This window comes from Rhamphochromis sp. 'chilingali' (assembly GCF_963969265.1).
Source record: "Rhamphochromis sp. 'chilingali' genome assembly, chromosome: 2".
Taxonomy (NCBI): domain Eukaryota; kingdom Metazoa; phylum Chordata; class Actinopteri; order Cichliformes; family Cichlidae; genus Rhamphochromis; species Rhamphochromis sp. 'chilingali'.
The window spans coordinates 364,638-380,649 of NC_137930.1; the positions used below are offsets into that span (position 1 = coordinate 364,638).

The 16,012-nt window shown below is 43.0% G+C and overlaps 1 protein-coding gene across 1 annotated transcript in view; it reads right to left on the bottom strand.

Annotated features, from left to right (window-relative positions):
- Nucleotides 1-490: 490 nt before the first annotated feature.
- The window catches only part of LOC308392598 (sodium channel protein type 4 subunit alpha B-like), a 65,130-nt gene continuing 49,608 nt past the window's right edge, over nucleotides 491-16,012 (bottom strand). Inside the window, exons 28-31 of the mRNA XM_080875676.1 lie at nucleotides 14,433-15,048; nucleotides 14,159-14,303; nucleotides 4,775-4,840; nucleotides 491-4,442 (exon numbers count right to left, since the gene is read on the bottom strand). Coding sequence (XP_080731802.1) covers nucleotides 4,308-4,442; nucleotides 4,775-4,840; nucleotides 14,159-14,303; nucleotides 14,433-15,048 — 962 coding nt within the window. The 3' untranslated portion in view covers nucleotides 491-4,307. The remainder of the gene's footprint in view (nucleotides 4,443-4,774; nucleotides 4,841-14,158; nucleotides 14,304-14,432; nucleotides 15,049-16,012) is intronic.

Here is a 16,012-nt window from a genome sequence, read left to right on the forward strand (position 1 = left end):
AAGCCTGATCTTGAAAGTAGAGATAGTGTCTGTCTCCCGAATCCAAACTGGAAGCTGGTTCCACAGAAGAGGGGCCTGAAAACTGAAGGCTCTGCCTCCCATTCTACTTTTAAATACTCTAGGAAGTAGGCCTGAAGAGCGAGAGCGAAGTGCTCTGTGGTTAAGTCAGTTTATTCATTGAGGGCAGGGCCGGCCCGTGGCATAGGCCGTATAGGCAAATGCTAAGGGCGCTGTCCATCAGGGGGCGCCACGCCAGTGCCACAAATGTTGAAAAGAAAAAAAAAAGGTTGGTACTATTATTTCTAAATACAAAAAATAATCCCACGTTAATTAAAATGCAAAGTAAAGCTTATTTAATAGAAATATTATTTGTTACAACATTACGCCCCCCCCCTCCCGGCACGGTGCGCCCCCTCCCTTCCCGTATCATGGTTCCTTTTGGACGTCACCACATCAAAAAATCAACACAAGATGTCAAAACGGCCAAAACTGTCAGGTGGCCAGGGAAGAAAAAAGAGAAAAGAAGAGGAGGAGAAACGAGAAAAAGACAGAGGTAGGTAACGTTAGCCTACATGAAATTATTTGTCTGAATGTGATAGTAACCTAAATTTTTAGCATTAAGCTAATGTTACATGATTCGCTAATTGCTAATCAATAAATAGCTAGTTAACTGTTTTAACGTCAGTTAATATTGTGGAGGGGGCTAAATTGTTATGGAAAATAATAATGTAACGTTAGGTAATTACAGTACTCCCACCTTTCCCACCATTCCTCATTTGTATTCATCTTTTAAGCAGGTGTTTTTTGTTTACATTGTTATTGCCTTCTGGTTAGCTAACGTTTACCCTGCAGGTAATAGTCACTTTTCCATCCATCCATCCATCCATCCATTTTCATCCGCTTTGTCCGGGGCCGGGTCGCGGGGGCAGCAGCCTAAGCAAAGTCAAAGCTAGTCACTTTTCCACCCCTGTATATATTATAGTTGTAAGCCTAGTTGTTAAAGCGCACATCATTAATGTTAATTAAGCAATATCACATGAGAGGGAATGCTGTTTTTTAATATGAGCACTGCTGTGATTCGGTCAAAGATAATCATAACATAACATTCTCATATGAGCATTTCACTGTAATGATGACAATAAATTGAATCTAATCTAATTTGCATATCAGTTAACATCATACATATATCTCTTTGGTTTTTCATTTATATTATATCATTTCATTTTATTCCTGGAATCATATGCTTTTATTATTAGACTTTAATACTCAGTGGTGTCACATACTCCTCTCTTCAGATGCACTGTTGAAGTTTCTAAATCCCACCCCTGGGCCATCTACCACATGGATAGTGTCAGGAGAAGACATACCACAAGTTAAAGAGCATTTCCTGGGCTTTCTTGTTGCAGAGGAATCAACAGGAGATCATTTGTCAACTCTCATCCTAAAACGGATAGAGGAGCTTAACATTCCTTTTGAAGACTGCAGAGGACAGTCCTATGACAATGGGGCCAACATGAAGGGAAAAAATAAAGGTGTTCAGGCAAGGTTGCTTCAAAAAAGGAGCTTTTTTGGTCCCATGTGGTGCCCACACTTTAAATCTGGTAGTAGCTGATGCTGCAAAAAGCTCACCAGATGCCCTTGGCTACTTTGGGCATTTAGCAAAATTATTCAAGCTCCTCTCAGCCTCCACCCATAGGTGGGATGTTCTCCTGAAACATGTGAAAACCACCTTGAAATCATGGGCTGAGACCAGATGGGAAAGCAGGATAAAAAGCATTGAGGCAGTCAGATATCAGGCTCGGCAAGTCAGAGAGGCTCTTCTGGAGGTGAGGGAAACAGCTACAGACCCTGTGGTCAGAGTTGAAGCCCAGTCTTTGGCTGAAGAGATTGGATCCTATCGTTTTTGCATTTGTACAGCCATCTGGTATGACATTCTCAGCAAGATCCAGTATGTGAGTAAACTCATGCAGTCGGCCTCCATGCAGCTAGATGTGGCTGTCGACTTGCTAAAGAAAACCAAAGATTCCCTCACCAGCTACAGAAACACTGGATTTTCTGATGCACAGACAACGGCAAAGGAGATGTGTGAAGAAATGAATGTGGAGGCTGAACTCAAACAAAAGCGATTGAGAACCACCAAAAGGCACTTCGGTTATGAGTCTCCAGATGAGCCCATACAAGATGCACTTAAAAAAATGGAAACCACATTTTTTTAATGTGGTAGTGGATACAGCCATCTCTTCACTTGATGAGAGATTTCAGAACCTTGGAGAGGTGAATGACAAGTTTGGAGTACTCCTCAATTTCCACAACTTACAAAATAAAGGGCTGCTACAGCAGTGCCAAACACTGAGTACTACTCTGACCCATGACAGCCAGCCGGACATTAATGGCACAGAACTTGCAATGGAAATGCAGAATTTCCCACCATTGCCATCAAAGAACATGAGAAACATGGAACTCTTGACCTTCCTGCATGAGAAGAAGCTGGTAGAAATTTACCCCAACATGTGGGTTGCTCTGAGAATCTTTGCCACTCTTCCTGTTATAGTACCTGCTGCTGAAAGAAGCTTCTCTAAGCTCAAACTCATTAAAACCTACCTGAGATCTACTATGATGCAAGAACGTCTCAGTGGACTTTCCATCATAAGCATAAATCATGTGGTCTCAAATCAGTTGTCATATGATGATGTTGTAGATGACTTTGCTGCAAGAAAGACTAGGTGTCACGGTTCTGGGTCCGTTGGACCCAGTATTTTGAGTTTTATTATGTTTGGGTTTTAGTTTACATCGGGGATTGTTTTCTTGTTCTCTTGTTGTGTTTATGATGATGATTATGATGTTTATTATTAGAGTTCCATGTTTCTGTTTATCTGGGTTTAAGATGCGGGTTTAGTTTCATATGTTATTTCCTGTCTGTCTCTCGATGTCGAGCCTGCGTGTGATGTTTTATTGTGAAGGTCTGCGTCTCATGTGAGTGTGTTCAGTTTTACCTCTGTCTCGTCTTACTGATTGTTCCCAGCTGTGTCCACCACCTGTGTGTAATTCCCGTATTTCTCTGTGTGTATTTAAGTCGTGTCCTCCGTCATTGTAGTTGCTGGTCCGTCTGTGTATTCCACCCTGCCTCATCTGTGTATCTACCATGTCTCACCCGTGTGTTCTCCCTGCTGTCCGTCATCATTCTCCTCTGCTCATTTTCATTCAGGTTTGTGCTTTGTAGTTTTAGTTGTTTCCCAGTATAGTTTAGTTCTCCGTGTTGCCGTTTGCCTCTCCTTTTGTGTTCAATAAATCACCTTTTACACCTTCACGACTGCCTGCGTGTGGATCCTCCTTTTCCTCCTCCACACGGCTCCTCTCACTCGCCGTGACACTAGGAGAGTAAGGCTGTAGCAGGTGATGTGAGGTTGATGAGGGGGTGGTGTACAGTAATTTGTAAGTCATTCTAGTTAATGCAGTATTAAAAAGCACAACTAGAGAACTCTGTAGGATCCCCTTTTTTGTAATATAGTTGTTAAAGTCATACTGGTTTATTTACAGTAATATCTTGTTTTGTGCAGTGCCTTATTTATATTGTATTTTTAATTTATTTTATCCAACTTGTTGACACGTTTTATTGTGTTTATGTATGTAAAATGTATTGTATTTCATATATTCATTTTTTATTTTTTGTATTCATTTATTTATTCATATATTTTTTTATCTTGTTAATTATTCTGATTGTGAATTTGGTTTCTTTAAGTAAAAAAAAAAAGGTCAACAACAAAGCTATTCGGTTTCTTGTGAGTACATACACTACACTGCCAATGTAGGGTGGCGCCACCTAAAATCTTGCCTAGGGCGCCAGATTGGTTAGGGCCGGGCCTGATTGAGGGTGTCTGTCTATGCTGCTGTATTATTCTTTCTTTGTGAGTTTTTGGTAAATTTTTTGTCTGTTTGGGAGCTGACACAGTCTCAGTGGAGATGGGTTTTAAAAAAATTTGTCCATATTTCTAGAAATGAGAGCTGCTCCATCCAAAGTGGGATGGATGCCGTCTCTCCTAACAAGACCAGGTTTCCTCCAGAAGGTTTGCCAATTATCTATGAAGCCCACATCGTTTCTGGGACACCACTCAGACAGCCAGCAGTTTAAGGAGAACATGCGGCTAAACATGTAACTCCTGGTCTGATTGGGAAGGGGACCAGAGAAAACTAACACCAATTTAAAAAAGACACAGAAGGTGTCCTGACAGAGAAGAAGAAAAAACGTTACCACACATTACATTTGTTTTTTTACTTTGATCTGAGTCTTTACAGAAGAAGACTCAAGTTTACTGACAGGAGGATGAGGCTCCGCCCACAACCTGGAGTAGCGTTCCCTCGGTGTCTCCATCCCGCACGTGTTCCTGGATCAGGTCTGCAGCACACTGTGTTGATGAGGTGAAGCTCACCTGTTCACATGACACCTGTAGGAAACAGGACTCACCTGTGAGATTTGTCACCTGTTGAAATCTTTGAAGTGTCCATGTTATTCATTTACAGATCAAATGTCACCCAACAACCACCTAAAATAAGGTCTGAAACCTTAAAGGCAAAATCCAGGGGAACACTGGATGTAAGCAGTCCATAGAATAATCACTGAAGTGTTTCAGCATTTCAGCTGAAATGTTTGAATTGCTCATTTAATCAGTGCTCAAATAAAATCAGTGAATCAGCAGCAGTGAAATCATCACTGATGACACCATCACAAAGCAATCATCTGTGCTTAAAAGCCCACTAACAACGAGAAGACAAGAACCTGGCTGTTAATCCTGAATATTTCATCCAGTTTGGCTTTGTCCACCCCTCCTGATTCACCAAACACCTGCAAACACAACAACAACATCATAACAAGGTTGTAACTACATTAAGAATAATACCAGCAATAGTTGTAATTTATCAATAGATTTCTCACACAAAGACACCGTAAGTATGATTCCTGTTTCATCGTTAGTTGAGGGAAAGAAGGTCTTTAAAGGTTTCTTTAGTAATGGAAAACCAGAGACCAAAAATCTTCTTCAATCAGTGAAGAATAGTAAGATGTTCTGGCTTTACGGAGGGCTTTCTTATAAAGCAGCAAACTGTTTCTCCAGACTCCAGAAATCTCTCAGTCAGAACATGCTATGTCATGTTTAGGCGGAAACTAGCGAGCTAACTTCCTGCTAACTTCTAACTCCATTAAACTTCATAAATACTGTTTTCATGGATGCCTGGATGTTAAACTTAGTTGTTACACCTGGTAAAACAGCAACACTGATCATTTTATTACAGATGAAAGAATTTAGTGCAGGGGTCGGCAACCCTGGGCACGCGTGCCACAGCTGGCACGCGAAGGGTTAACTGATGGCACGATCATAGCTGGACTGGCCATTGGGCTTACCGGGCATTTGCCCGGTTGGCCGATGGTTTTGTTTGTTTGTTGTTTTGGTTTTTTGCAACGTATAATCATTGAAAGGTGGTGGATTGGCCAGTTGTTGGCTGATGTGTAAATGTAACTCAGTTGTTTGGTGGTGGCTGTGGTGGAGCTTCCACAGAGGCCAGCAGGTGGATGAGGAAAAGGGGAGGCAGGAGGAGGAGAGACCCGAGGCGGCCGCCGGTCCGAGTGTCAGGTGATCTGAACTTCAGAAGTTATGACCTGCAGTCTATCTGGGTCAGATATAAACCAAGTTTAGGTGGAGTTTATTTTCGTTGTGCTGACTTTTTACAGTCAGTTACAATAACTCGTACTGCGTTCTAGCATGACGGAGTTTCTATACTTGGGTGGTGCTATGATGTTACTGATGGTGAACTTTATTTTGTTCATAAGGTTAGTTAGTAGAGTTGCCAACCGTCCCGTACAAACATAATCACCCCGCATTCAGAGAAATTATTACGTTTCGTGTTGAGCTGAGAAGGAACAGTTTGTCCCGGACTTCAGCTACAATGAAAAAAGACACAAAGCTGGATTTATTCTGCGTCTTCTCTCATTCTCTCCCCTCCCTCTCCTGTTTCTACTTCAATCATGAAGCTGATCAACAATCAGCTGATCGGCACCAGAAAGAGGAAACCAGCAGATGTCGCACTAAAGAACAGCAGCAGGTTTAAGCTTGATCAGCTGTTGTTAGAATTTATTTAATATTACTTTCTATCAGCTGATGTTTGCTGGAGCCACAGCTGTAAAGCTGCTGGTCATGTTGGTTTGGATATGTGGTGAGAGGGAAACATGAAGATGAAACCAGGAGATGTCCTTACTGAACCATCAGAGCTGAACAGGTGATGGAGAAACAGGTTTACCTTTTAGGTGACATGAATGAGTTGAAGTTATGAACTGTTTCTGAGAGACAAATAACACCAGGATCCTTTTCTTTGTAGACCAAAAACCAAAGTTTTTATCTGATGTAAAATGTATAAAAATCATATCAGCAAGAGAGTGTACAGCACTGTCACAACAGTGTTTGTTTTCATTGTTGTGAGGAGACCATAAACAGCATTTGCATTTTCTGCTGTACCGTTCATTTGCTGTTATGGATAAAAAGTGTCTTTTTTTTGTTTCAAAATAGCTGATAACTATTTGCCAACTGCCAACATCTGCAAACAAATATAATTCTGTAAAGTACTGTTAATATAGAGCGTTATTAAATGTATTGCTAATGCAGTCATATGGCACACTGACTTCTGAGGAAATTTTAGATGCACTCATCATCAGAAAGGTTGCCGACTCCTGATTTAGACAGTTTGTAACTCTGAGTGATGCCGCAGAGTTCATTTGACTTTGGGACCTGAAGCAGAGTTTGGACCAGACAGCAGAGGGTTTTCAGGAAACACTGTTAAATGTTCAGTTTCTATCCCATACGTTAAAACAAGATCTACAGTGTGATTAAAGTGGTGGGTGGGTTCTTTTACATTTTGTGAGAAGCCAATTGAGTCTAATAACAGATTAAATGCCATGTTGAGGCTGTCATTTTTAGCATCTACATGGATGTTAAAATCATTTATTTATTTCATTTTCATTTATAAAGCACATTTAATAACAACAGGGTGTTGACCAAAGTAAATGGTAAATGGCCTGTATTTATATAGCGCTTTACTAGTCCCTAAGGACCCCAAAGCGCTTTACATATCCAGTCATCCTCCCATTCACACACTGGTGATGGCAGCTACATTGTAGCCACAGCCACCCTGGGGCGCACTGACAGAGGCGAGGCTGCCGGACACTGGCGCCACCGGGCCCTCTGACCACCACCAGTAGGCAGCGGGTGAAGTGTCTTGCCCAAGGACACAACGACCGAGACTGTCCAAGCCGGGGCTCGAACCGGCAACCTTCCGATTACAAGGCGAACTCCCAACTCTTGAGCCACGATCGCCCAGTGCTGTACAACATAACAATTAAACAGTGGCATTAATAACAACAGATAAAAATTAAAAATTAGAGCAGCAGTCCCCAACCTCCGGGCGTCGGACAGGTACCGGTCCGTGAGTTATTTTGATACCGGGCCGCGAGAGTTGAGGCTTAAACCGGTCCATGGTGCAAAAAAGGTTGGGGACCGCTGCTCTAGAGGGCGTATACAGCTGCACAAGGTCAGACAAATAGTCCGGTGCATGGCCATTTAGCACTTTATAAGTTAAAAGTAAGATTTTGAATTTAATTCTAAAACGCACTGGAAGCCAATGAAGGGAAGCAAGCACCGGAGTAATATGTTGGTGTTTCTTCACACGAGTGAAAAGGCGAGCTGCAGCATTCTGTACCAGTTGGAGCCGGGCCAAGCTGGACTGACTGACACCCACATATACAGGGAGTGCAGAATTATTAGGCAAATGAGTATTTTGTCCTCTGCATGCATGTTGTCTTATTCCAAGCTGTATAGGCTCGAAAGCCTACTACCAATTAAGCATATTAGGTGATGTGCATCTCTGTAATGAGAAGGGGTGTGGTCTAATGACATCAACACCCTATATCAGGTGTGCATAATTATTAGGCAACGTCCTTTCCTTTGGCAAAATGGGTCAAAAGAAGGACTTGACAGGCTCAGAAAAGTCAAAAATAGTGAGATATCTTGCAGAGGGATGCAGCAGTCTCAAAATTGCAAAGCTTCTGAAGCGTGATCATCGAACAATCAAGCGTTTCATTCAAAATAGTCAACAGGGTCGCAAGAAGCGTGTGGAAAAACCAAGGCGCAAAATAACTGCCCATGAACTGAGAAAAGTCAAGCGTGCAGCTGCCAAGATGCCACTTGCTACCAGTTTGGCCATATTTCAGAGCTGCAACATCACTGGAGTGCCCAAAAGCACAAGGTGTGCAATACTCAGAGACATGGCCAAGGTAAGAAAGGCTGAAAGACGACCACCACTGAACAAGACACACAAGCTGAAACGTCAAGACTGGGCCAAGAAATATCTCAAGACTGGTTTTTCTAAGGTTTTATGGACTGATGAAATGAGAGTGAGTCTTGATGGGCCAGATGGATGGGCCCGTGGCTGGATTGGTAAAGGGCAGAGAGCTCCAGTCCGACTCAGACGCCAGCAAGGTGGAGGTGGAGTACTGGTTTGGGCTGGTATCATCAAAGATGAGCTTGTGGGGCCTTTTCGGGTTGAGGATGGAGTCAAGCTCAACTCCCAGTCCTGCCAGTTTCTGGAAGACACCTTCTTCAAGCAGTGGTACAGGAAGAAGTCTGCATCCTTCAAGAAAAACATGATTTTCATGCAGGACAATGCTCCATCACACGCATCCAAGTACTCCACAGCGTGGCTGGCAAGAAAGGGTATAAAAGCAGAAAAACTAATGACATGGCCTCCTTGTTCACCTGATCTGAACCCCATTGAGAACCTGTGGTCCATCATCAAATGTGAGATTTACAAGGAGGGAAAACAGTACACCTCTCTGAACAGTGTCTGGGAGGCTGGGGTTGCTGCTGCACGCAATGTTGATGGTGAACAGATCAAAACACTGACAGAATCCATGGATGGCAGGCTTTTGAGTGTCCTTGCAAAGAAAGGTGGCTATATTGGTCACTGATTTGTTTTTGTTTTGTTTTTGAATGTCAGAAATGTATATTTGTGAATGTGGAGATGTTATATTGGTTTCACTGGTAAAAATAAATAATTGAAATGGGTATATATTTGTTTTTTGTTAAGTTGCCTAATAATTATGCACAGTAATAGAAAGGCAGCAGGCCCAGACAAGGTGTGTCCTAGGATGCTAAAGGCGTGTGCTGCTGAACTTGGGGAGCCGCTACAACGAGTCTTCAACCTCAGTCTGCGACTGGGGAGAGTGCCCGCCCTATGGAAGACATCCTGCATCGTCCCGGTCCCCAAAAAGAACCGGCCCAATGAGCTGAATGGCTTCCGACCGGTGGCACTGACGTCACATCTTATGAAGACTCTAGAGCGACTCTTCCTCAACCTCCTCCGACCACAGGTACAACATGCCCAGGACCCACTACAGTTTGCATACAAGGCGGGTGTCGGAGTGGAGGATGCCATCCTGTACCTCCTACACAGAGCCCACTCACACCTGGATGGGGGAAAAGGCACGGTCAGGATCCTGTTTCTTGACTTTTCCAGTGCCTTTAATACCATCCGGCCCTGTATGCTTCAGGAAAAACTGAACAGGATGGAGGTGGACCCCTGCCTGGTGGCTTGGATCTCCGACTACCTCACCGACAGACCACAGTATGTCAGGCTGAAGGACATCACGTCTGACACAGTGGTCAGCAGCACAGGAGCACCACAGGGAACTGTGCTGTCCCCTCTTCTCTTCACCCTGTACACCTCTGACTTCTGCTACAACTCTGAATTATGCCATATTCAGAAGTTTGCAGACGACACAGCCATCATGGGGTGTATCTGGGATGATCAGGAAGAGGAGTACAGAAGTCTGGTGAGGAACTTTGTCGCATGGAGTCACACAAACCACCTGCAACTCAACACCTCAAAGACTAAGGAACTGGTTGTGGACTTCGGGAGGTCCAGAGAAGGTCCACTGCCAGTTCAGATAGAGGGGGAGGAGGTGGAGGTGGTCAACAAGTACAAGTACCTCGGGCTGTGGGTGGACAATAAACTGGACTGGTCATGCAACACAGAGCACCTGTATAAAAAAGCCCAAAGCCGACTGTACTTCCTCAGGAGGCTGAGGTCTTTTAACATCTGCAGGAAGCTCCTGAGGATGTTTTACCAGTCGGTGGTTGCTGGAGTACTTTTCTATGCTGTGGTGTGCTGGGGGAGCAGCACAGCAAAGAAGGACTCATCCAGGCTGGAGAAACTGATCAGGAGGGCTAGCTCTGTGGTCGGCATGAAGCTGGACACTCTGGTGACAGTGGCAGAGAAAAGGACATTAAAGAAACTGATGGACATTATGAACAATGCTGGGCATCCTCTGCACACGGCCATTAACAATCAGAAGAGTCTGTTCAGTGACAGGTTGCTTCTCCCAAAGACAAGAACTAACAGACTTAAAAACTCCTTTGTCCCACACGCCATCAGACTGTTTAACTCCTCTCTGGAGGGGAGAGGGAGGGGAAACAGGAGGACAAAGGAGGGAACAACTAAGCTGTAGTGCCTCTTCACCTCACTGTGCAATACCTTTTGTGCAATACTTTTGTAAATAGTCAACAGTGCAATAGACCTCAATACTTGAAATGTGCAATTCACTTGTATTTTTATTTTTTATTCCTATTTATTCTATTTATCCCCTTTGTATATTTTATTTATATTGTCTCTGTATTTATATATATGTGTGTGTGTGTGTGTGTGTGTGTGTGTGTGTGTGTGTGTGTGTGTGTGTGTGTGTGTGTGTGTGTGTGTGTATATATATATATAATATTCTGTAACTCTGTAACTTCTGTCGGTGCTGTGCTTTTTTGGAAATCGAATTTCCCAGAGGAACCCACCCGAGGGATTAATAAAGTTCTATCTTATCTTATCTTATCTTATCTTATCTTAATAGTCACCTGCACACACAGATATCCCCCTAAAATAGCTAAAACTAAAAACTAACTAAAAACTACTTCCAAAAACATTCAGCTTTGATATTAATGAGTTTTTTTGGGTTCATTGAGAACATGGTTGTTGTTCAATAATAAAATTATTCCTCAAAAATACAACTTGCCTAATAATTCTGCACTCCCTGTAGTGAATTGCAGTAATCCAGTTGAGATAAAACAAACGCATGAATGGCTCGTTCCAAGTTTCTAAAGGATAGAAAAGATCTCACTTTGGATTGGAGCCTTAATTTAAAAAAGGACCGCTGGACAACTGAATTAATTTGTTTCTCAAATGTAAGTTTGCTATCCAAGAAAACCCTCAGGTTTTTTACATGCGTTTTAACAGCACATGTTAGGTTGCATGAGTCCAAATCTGGGGCATTGAAATTACCGCTTGGTCCAAAAATAATTACCTCAGTTTTATCCTCGTTGAAGGTAAGAAAATTTGAGGCCATCCAGGTTTTGGTAAATGGTAAATGGACTGGTTCTTATATAGCGCTTTTCTACTCTTCTGAGCACTCAAAGCGCTTTACACAACTTGTGCATTCACCCATTCACACCCATTCGCACAAGCACATCTTTCTCAGTAACATTCACACACACTCATACTCCGATGGATGAATCGGAGAGCAATTTGGGGTTAGTATCTTGCCCAAGGATATTTGGCATGCAGACTAGGGGAAGCCAGGAATCGAACCACCAACCTTCCAATCAGTAGATGACCTGCTCTACCGCCTGAGCTTTAACTTCGTCGAGACATTTGACTAACGATTCCATGGGCATAGAGGTGTTTCTATTAAACCGAAGATAAATCTGGGTGTCATCGGCATATGAGTGAAAGCAGATGTTATGCTTCCTAAAGATTAGGCCTAGGGGCAACATGTAGATTGAAAAAAAGAATTGGGCCTAATACGGATCCCTGCGGGACACCACAAGTAAAAGGAGCTGGGGAAGAAATAAAATCATCAAGGCTCACGGAAAAAGTCCTCTTGGAGAGGTACGACCTAAACCGTTCCAAGGGGATACCTTTGATACCACATTGCTCCAAACGGGAGATCAGAATGCTGTGGTCAACAGGATCAAAGGCTGCAGTTAAGTCTGGGAGCAGGAGCACAGCTGGGTCTCCTGAGTCAGTGATTAATAAAATATCATTAAGTATCTTTAGGAGGGCAGTTTCTGTGCTGTGGTGGGTTTTGAAGCCCGACTGGAACTTCTCAAAAATATTATGACTGTTTAGAAAGGTTTGTAGCTGCTCAAATACAATCCTTTCTAGAATTTTTGACAGAAACGGTAGCTTGGAAACAGGTCTAAAATTAGCAAGAACAGAGGAATCAAGATTCGGTTTTATAAGCACTGGCTGCACTACAGCGTGCTTATATCCAGTTGGTACTACTCCAGAGCTGAGACTGCTATTAAAAATAGTTAAAATGTCAGGACTGACTACCTTAATTATCTTTTTTAGAAAATGGGTTGGGACTCCATCTGAGGGGCAGGATGATGTCTTTATGCTATTGCAAAGCTCTTCTACCTGCTTAAGACATACAGCCTCAAACTGGTCAAAAGCAGTTGAGGGGGTATATGTTGATGAGACATTATACAGAGATGGGGTAGATGTAGATCGAAGCCTTTCTATCTTATTAATAAAAAACTGCAAGAATCTATCGCAAGTTTCAATGGAGCTATCTATATGGAAAGCGGGGGAGGTATTCAAGACCGAATCAATAACTGAGAAAAGAGTTCGGGGGTTATTAGAGTTGGTCTCAATAATGTTGTGAGAAACTTAGATTTTTCGGCTTTTACGATGACTTGATATCTAGATAGGCTCTCTCTCAGCAGCAGGAAAGACACTTGTAACTTGTCTTTTTTCCATTTTCGTTCAGCCTTCCTGTACTGTCGCCTAGCTGATCGAGTTGAGTCGTTTATCCACGGGTCTGAGTACGCTGTTGATCGCACTGATTTAAATGGGGCGATCTCATCAAGAATAGTCTTACATTTATTATTAAAATTCAAATCCATCTGCACAATGCCATCACCAAGAGAAGAATTCGACAGTCCTTCAGAGGCAGTGGAAAACTGTTCTGTGGCCGTTGGTTTAAAAACACGATAACATCGTGTTGAGGATGTAGGTTTAAGATGGCAATGAGATAAAAGTATATTAAACACTAATGGACAGTAGTCGGAAAAGATTGCATCAATTATTTCCAAATTAAAAATTGGTAATCCAAATCCATAGGATCGTCAGATCCAAATCGCTGTGAGTAAAAAAGTCCTTTAAAATAAAGGTTTTATTAGCTAACGAGCGGACATTAGCAAGGCTACTCCTTAGTGAAGTCGAAGGCTTAGTAATGGAAATAGGAGCCCGTTGAAGTGTCCGCAGGTTCTGGAAATTTATTCCTCTTTGACGATGTCGCGGAGGTCGCAGGCGTGGGATCATTGTAGTAATCCCAGCGACAGGAACCATACAGGGGTAGATCATGGTCGGGGAGGTCCAGTGTTTGACGTAGTCAGATCTGGCCGCCTCAAAGTATTGATCATTCCCGGGACGTAAGAAGGCAGCCTTCAGTCTCACCAGTCGACTGCTTCGTCTTCCCCAGCGCCGGCGGTGCCTGGTTGATTGGGGTAGCTTCGAGATAAAGCAAAGGCTGGCAGGGACAGAAACGCCGGGCAGAAATGGTGGAGGGAGAAATTTCTGATTTCCGTAGTTCCAGCAGGATTCACGTCTCTAACAAGGTAATGTTAAATCTAAAAGCGTTTGGCGATCATAAAAACACAGAAAGTTAGCATCTTTTGAAGCGAGTAAAACAAAGGCAAACAATAACACTAGGAGGGACAGACGGCTGGCCGTGAACACTGGCGCCATCTTTGGAATTTGGATCCACAATATCACCCACAATAATTATTTTATCTGAGCTGAGAACTAAATCAGATAAAAAGTCTGAGAAATCAGACAGATGATAACAAGTAAGACTGGTTTCTGAGTTTTACAGCTGGGGTGGACGAGGCTAAGCATCAGGCTTTCAAATGAATGTCTGGGTCTTTGGTTGATTAACAAGATGAAAATAAAGAGGAAACCTAAAATTCTTCAGTAAACATTTAAGGAGAAGACTTTAGAGTGGTTTTAGTTTAAGCAAACAGAGTTTAAGAAACATATCAAAATGTTGGCAGCCCGTCCCAGGTGACCTTACCTGTGTAGTAATTGTGCGCAGAACATCCAAACAGCTGATCTGGTCTCCAGGAAACAGAGGCAGATTCAAGTGAGTCAGTTTTATGGTGTTTGGTTTGGGAATCCTCAAAGGATCCTGGAGACCATCACAGAAGTCTGCCAGCTCACTGGGGAACACATTAGAAAATATTAAAGTCCATTAGAGACTATTAGACTGTTACAGTGGAGTCCATTATAGTGCAGAACCATTTTTGATTAGTGTTAAGGTTAGAAACCGTCACCGAGCTCAGTCTCACCTGTACTGTATGACCTGCGAGCCACTGGGGTCAAATCTCCTCCAGGTTTCATAAAACATCTGGAGGTGATCATCACTCAGCATCTCAGCGTCCTCAGGGCTCGCTGTGTTGAAGAGCTCCAGGATGACAACGATGAACAGGTGGATCACCAGCAGGCAGAAGAGGAGGATGTAGGAGCTGAAGAAAACAATCCCCACCGTCGGGTTGGCGCAGTTACCAGGCTCAGGTAATCGCAGGTCGCAGTCTGGAGGCGTGTTCATGATGGGACTCAACAGGCCGTCCCACCCCGAGGACGTGGTGATCATAGTCATGCTGATGATGCTGTTTCCAAATGTCTTGAAGTTAAACATGTCATCGATCATCATCTCATGCTTCACGTAGGCAAAGTTAAACATCCCAATGATGGAGAATGTGTACACAATTAGGAAGAAGAGCAGGCCGATGTTGAAAAGGGCAGGAAGTGACATCACAAAGCCCATAATCAGCATCCAGATCCTTCTGGCAAACCGAATGTGAGGGAATGCTCCACATAAGGTGAACAAACGACCCAATCGCATAACAGAAAAGAGAGAGGGACTGACGAAATATTTTTCCAAGATGTCAGCTAAGAAGAGACCTGCAACAACAACAACAACAACAACTATTTGTATAGCACATTTAAGACCGAAGGTACACCAAAGTGCTTCATAAAAATGTTCAAACATAACAGATATGAGACCATAACAGAGTACAAATAAGCTAAGAATTGAGAAAAGCTGGTTAAACAAAAATACAGATAAAATAAGAAATAAAACATCAGAGTGTATTTTAGAAAATAAAATCACTGAGTATTCATAAATATAAAGTGGGGGTATACATACAGTGGTACATCAATAGAAGATAAATAACAGCTGGATGAAATATAGGGAATGTGCACTGACTAACCGAAAACGCTCGGCCACACAGCTAAGTTTTTAACTGTGATTTAAATGAATGGATGGAATCAGAGGCGTGAACGGCAGCAGGAAGATTGTTCCAGAAGCTAGGGCCTGCCAGGACAAAAGCACGGTCACCTCTGGTCTTTAGCTGGGATCTAGGCTGCACCAAGAGTAACTGTCCTGATGATCTTAGGGCTCTCCTGGGGATATACGGATTAAGGAGTTCAATGAGGTAGCACGGCGCAGTATTGTTTATGGTTTGAAAGGTGAGCAAGAGAATTTTGAACTCAATGTGGTATTTGACAGGGAGCCAATGCAGGTCAGCGAGGACTGGGGTAATAGAGGCAAACCTTCTGGTTCCAGTCAAAAGGTGTGCCGCAGCATTCTGGACAAGCTCCAATCTATGAAGAAGGGCAGAGACCAAAGTAAAGGGAATCACAGTAGTCTAATCTAGAGGTCAGAAATGCATGGATAGGTTCTCAAGGTCCTATGTAGTGCTTGGCCTTGGATATTTGACGCAGTTGGTAAAAACTAGATTTAACTACCAAGGATCAATGTTCCCTCTAATGTTTCACGTGTCTGAGCGAACACACAAACTCCCTGAGCGTCTCTTGGACCACTGTGAGCACCAGCAGACGTGTGCACTGTGGTCACGCCAGCATC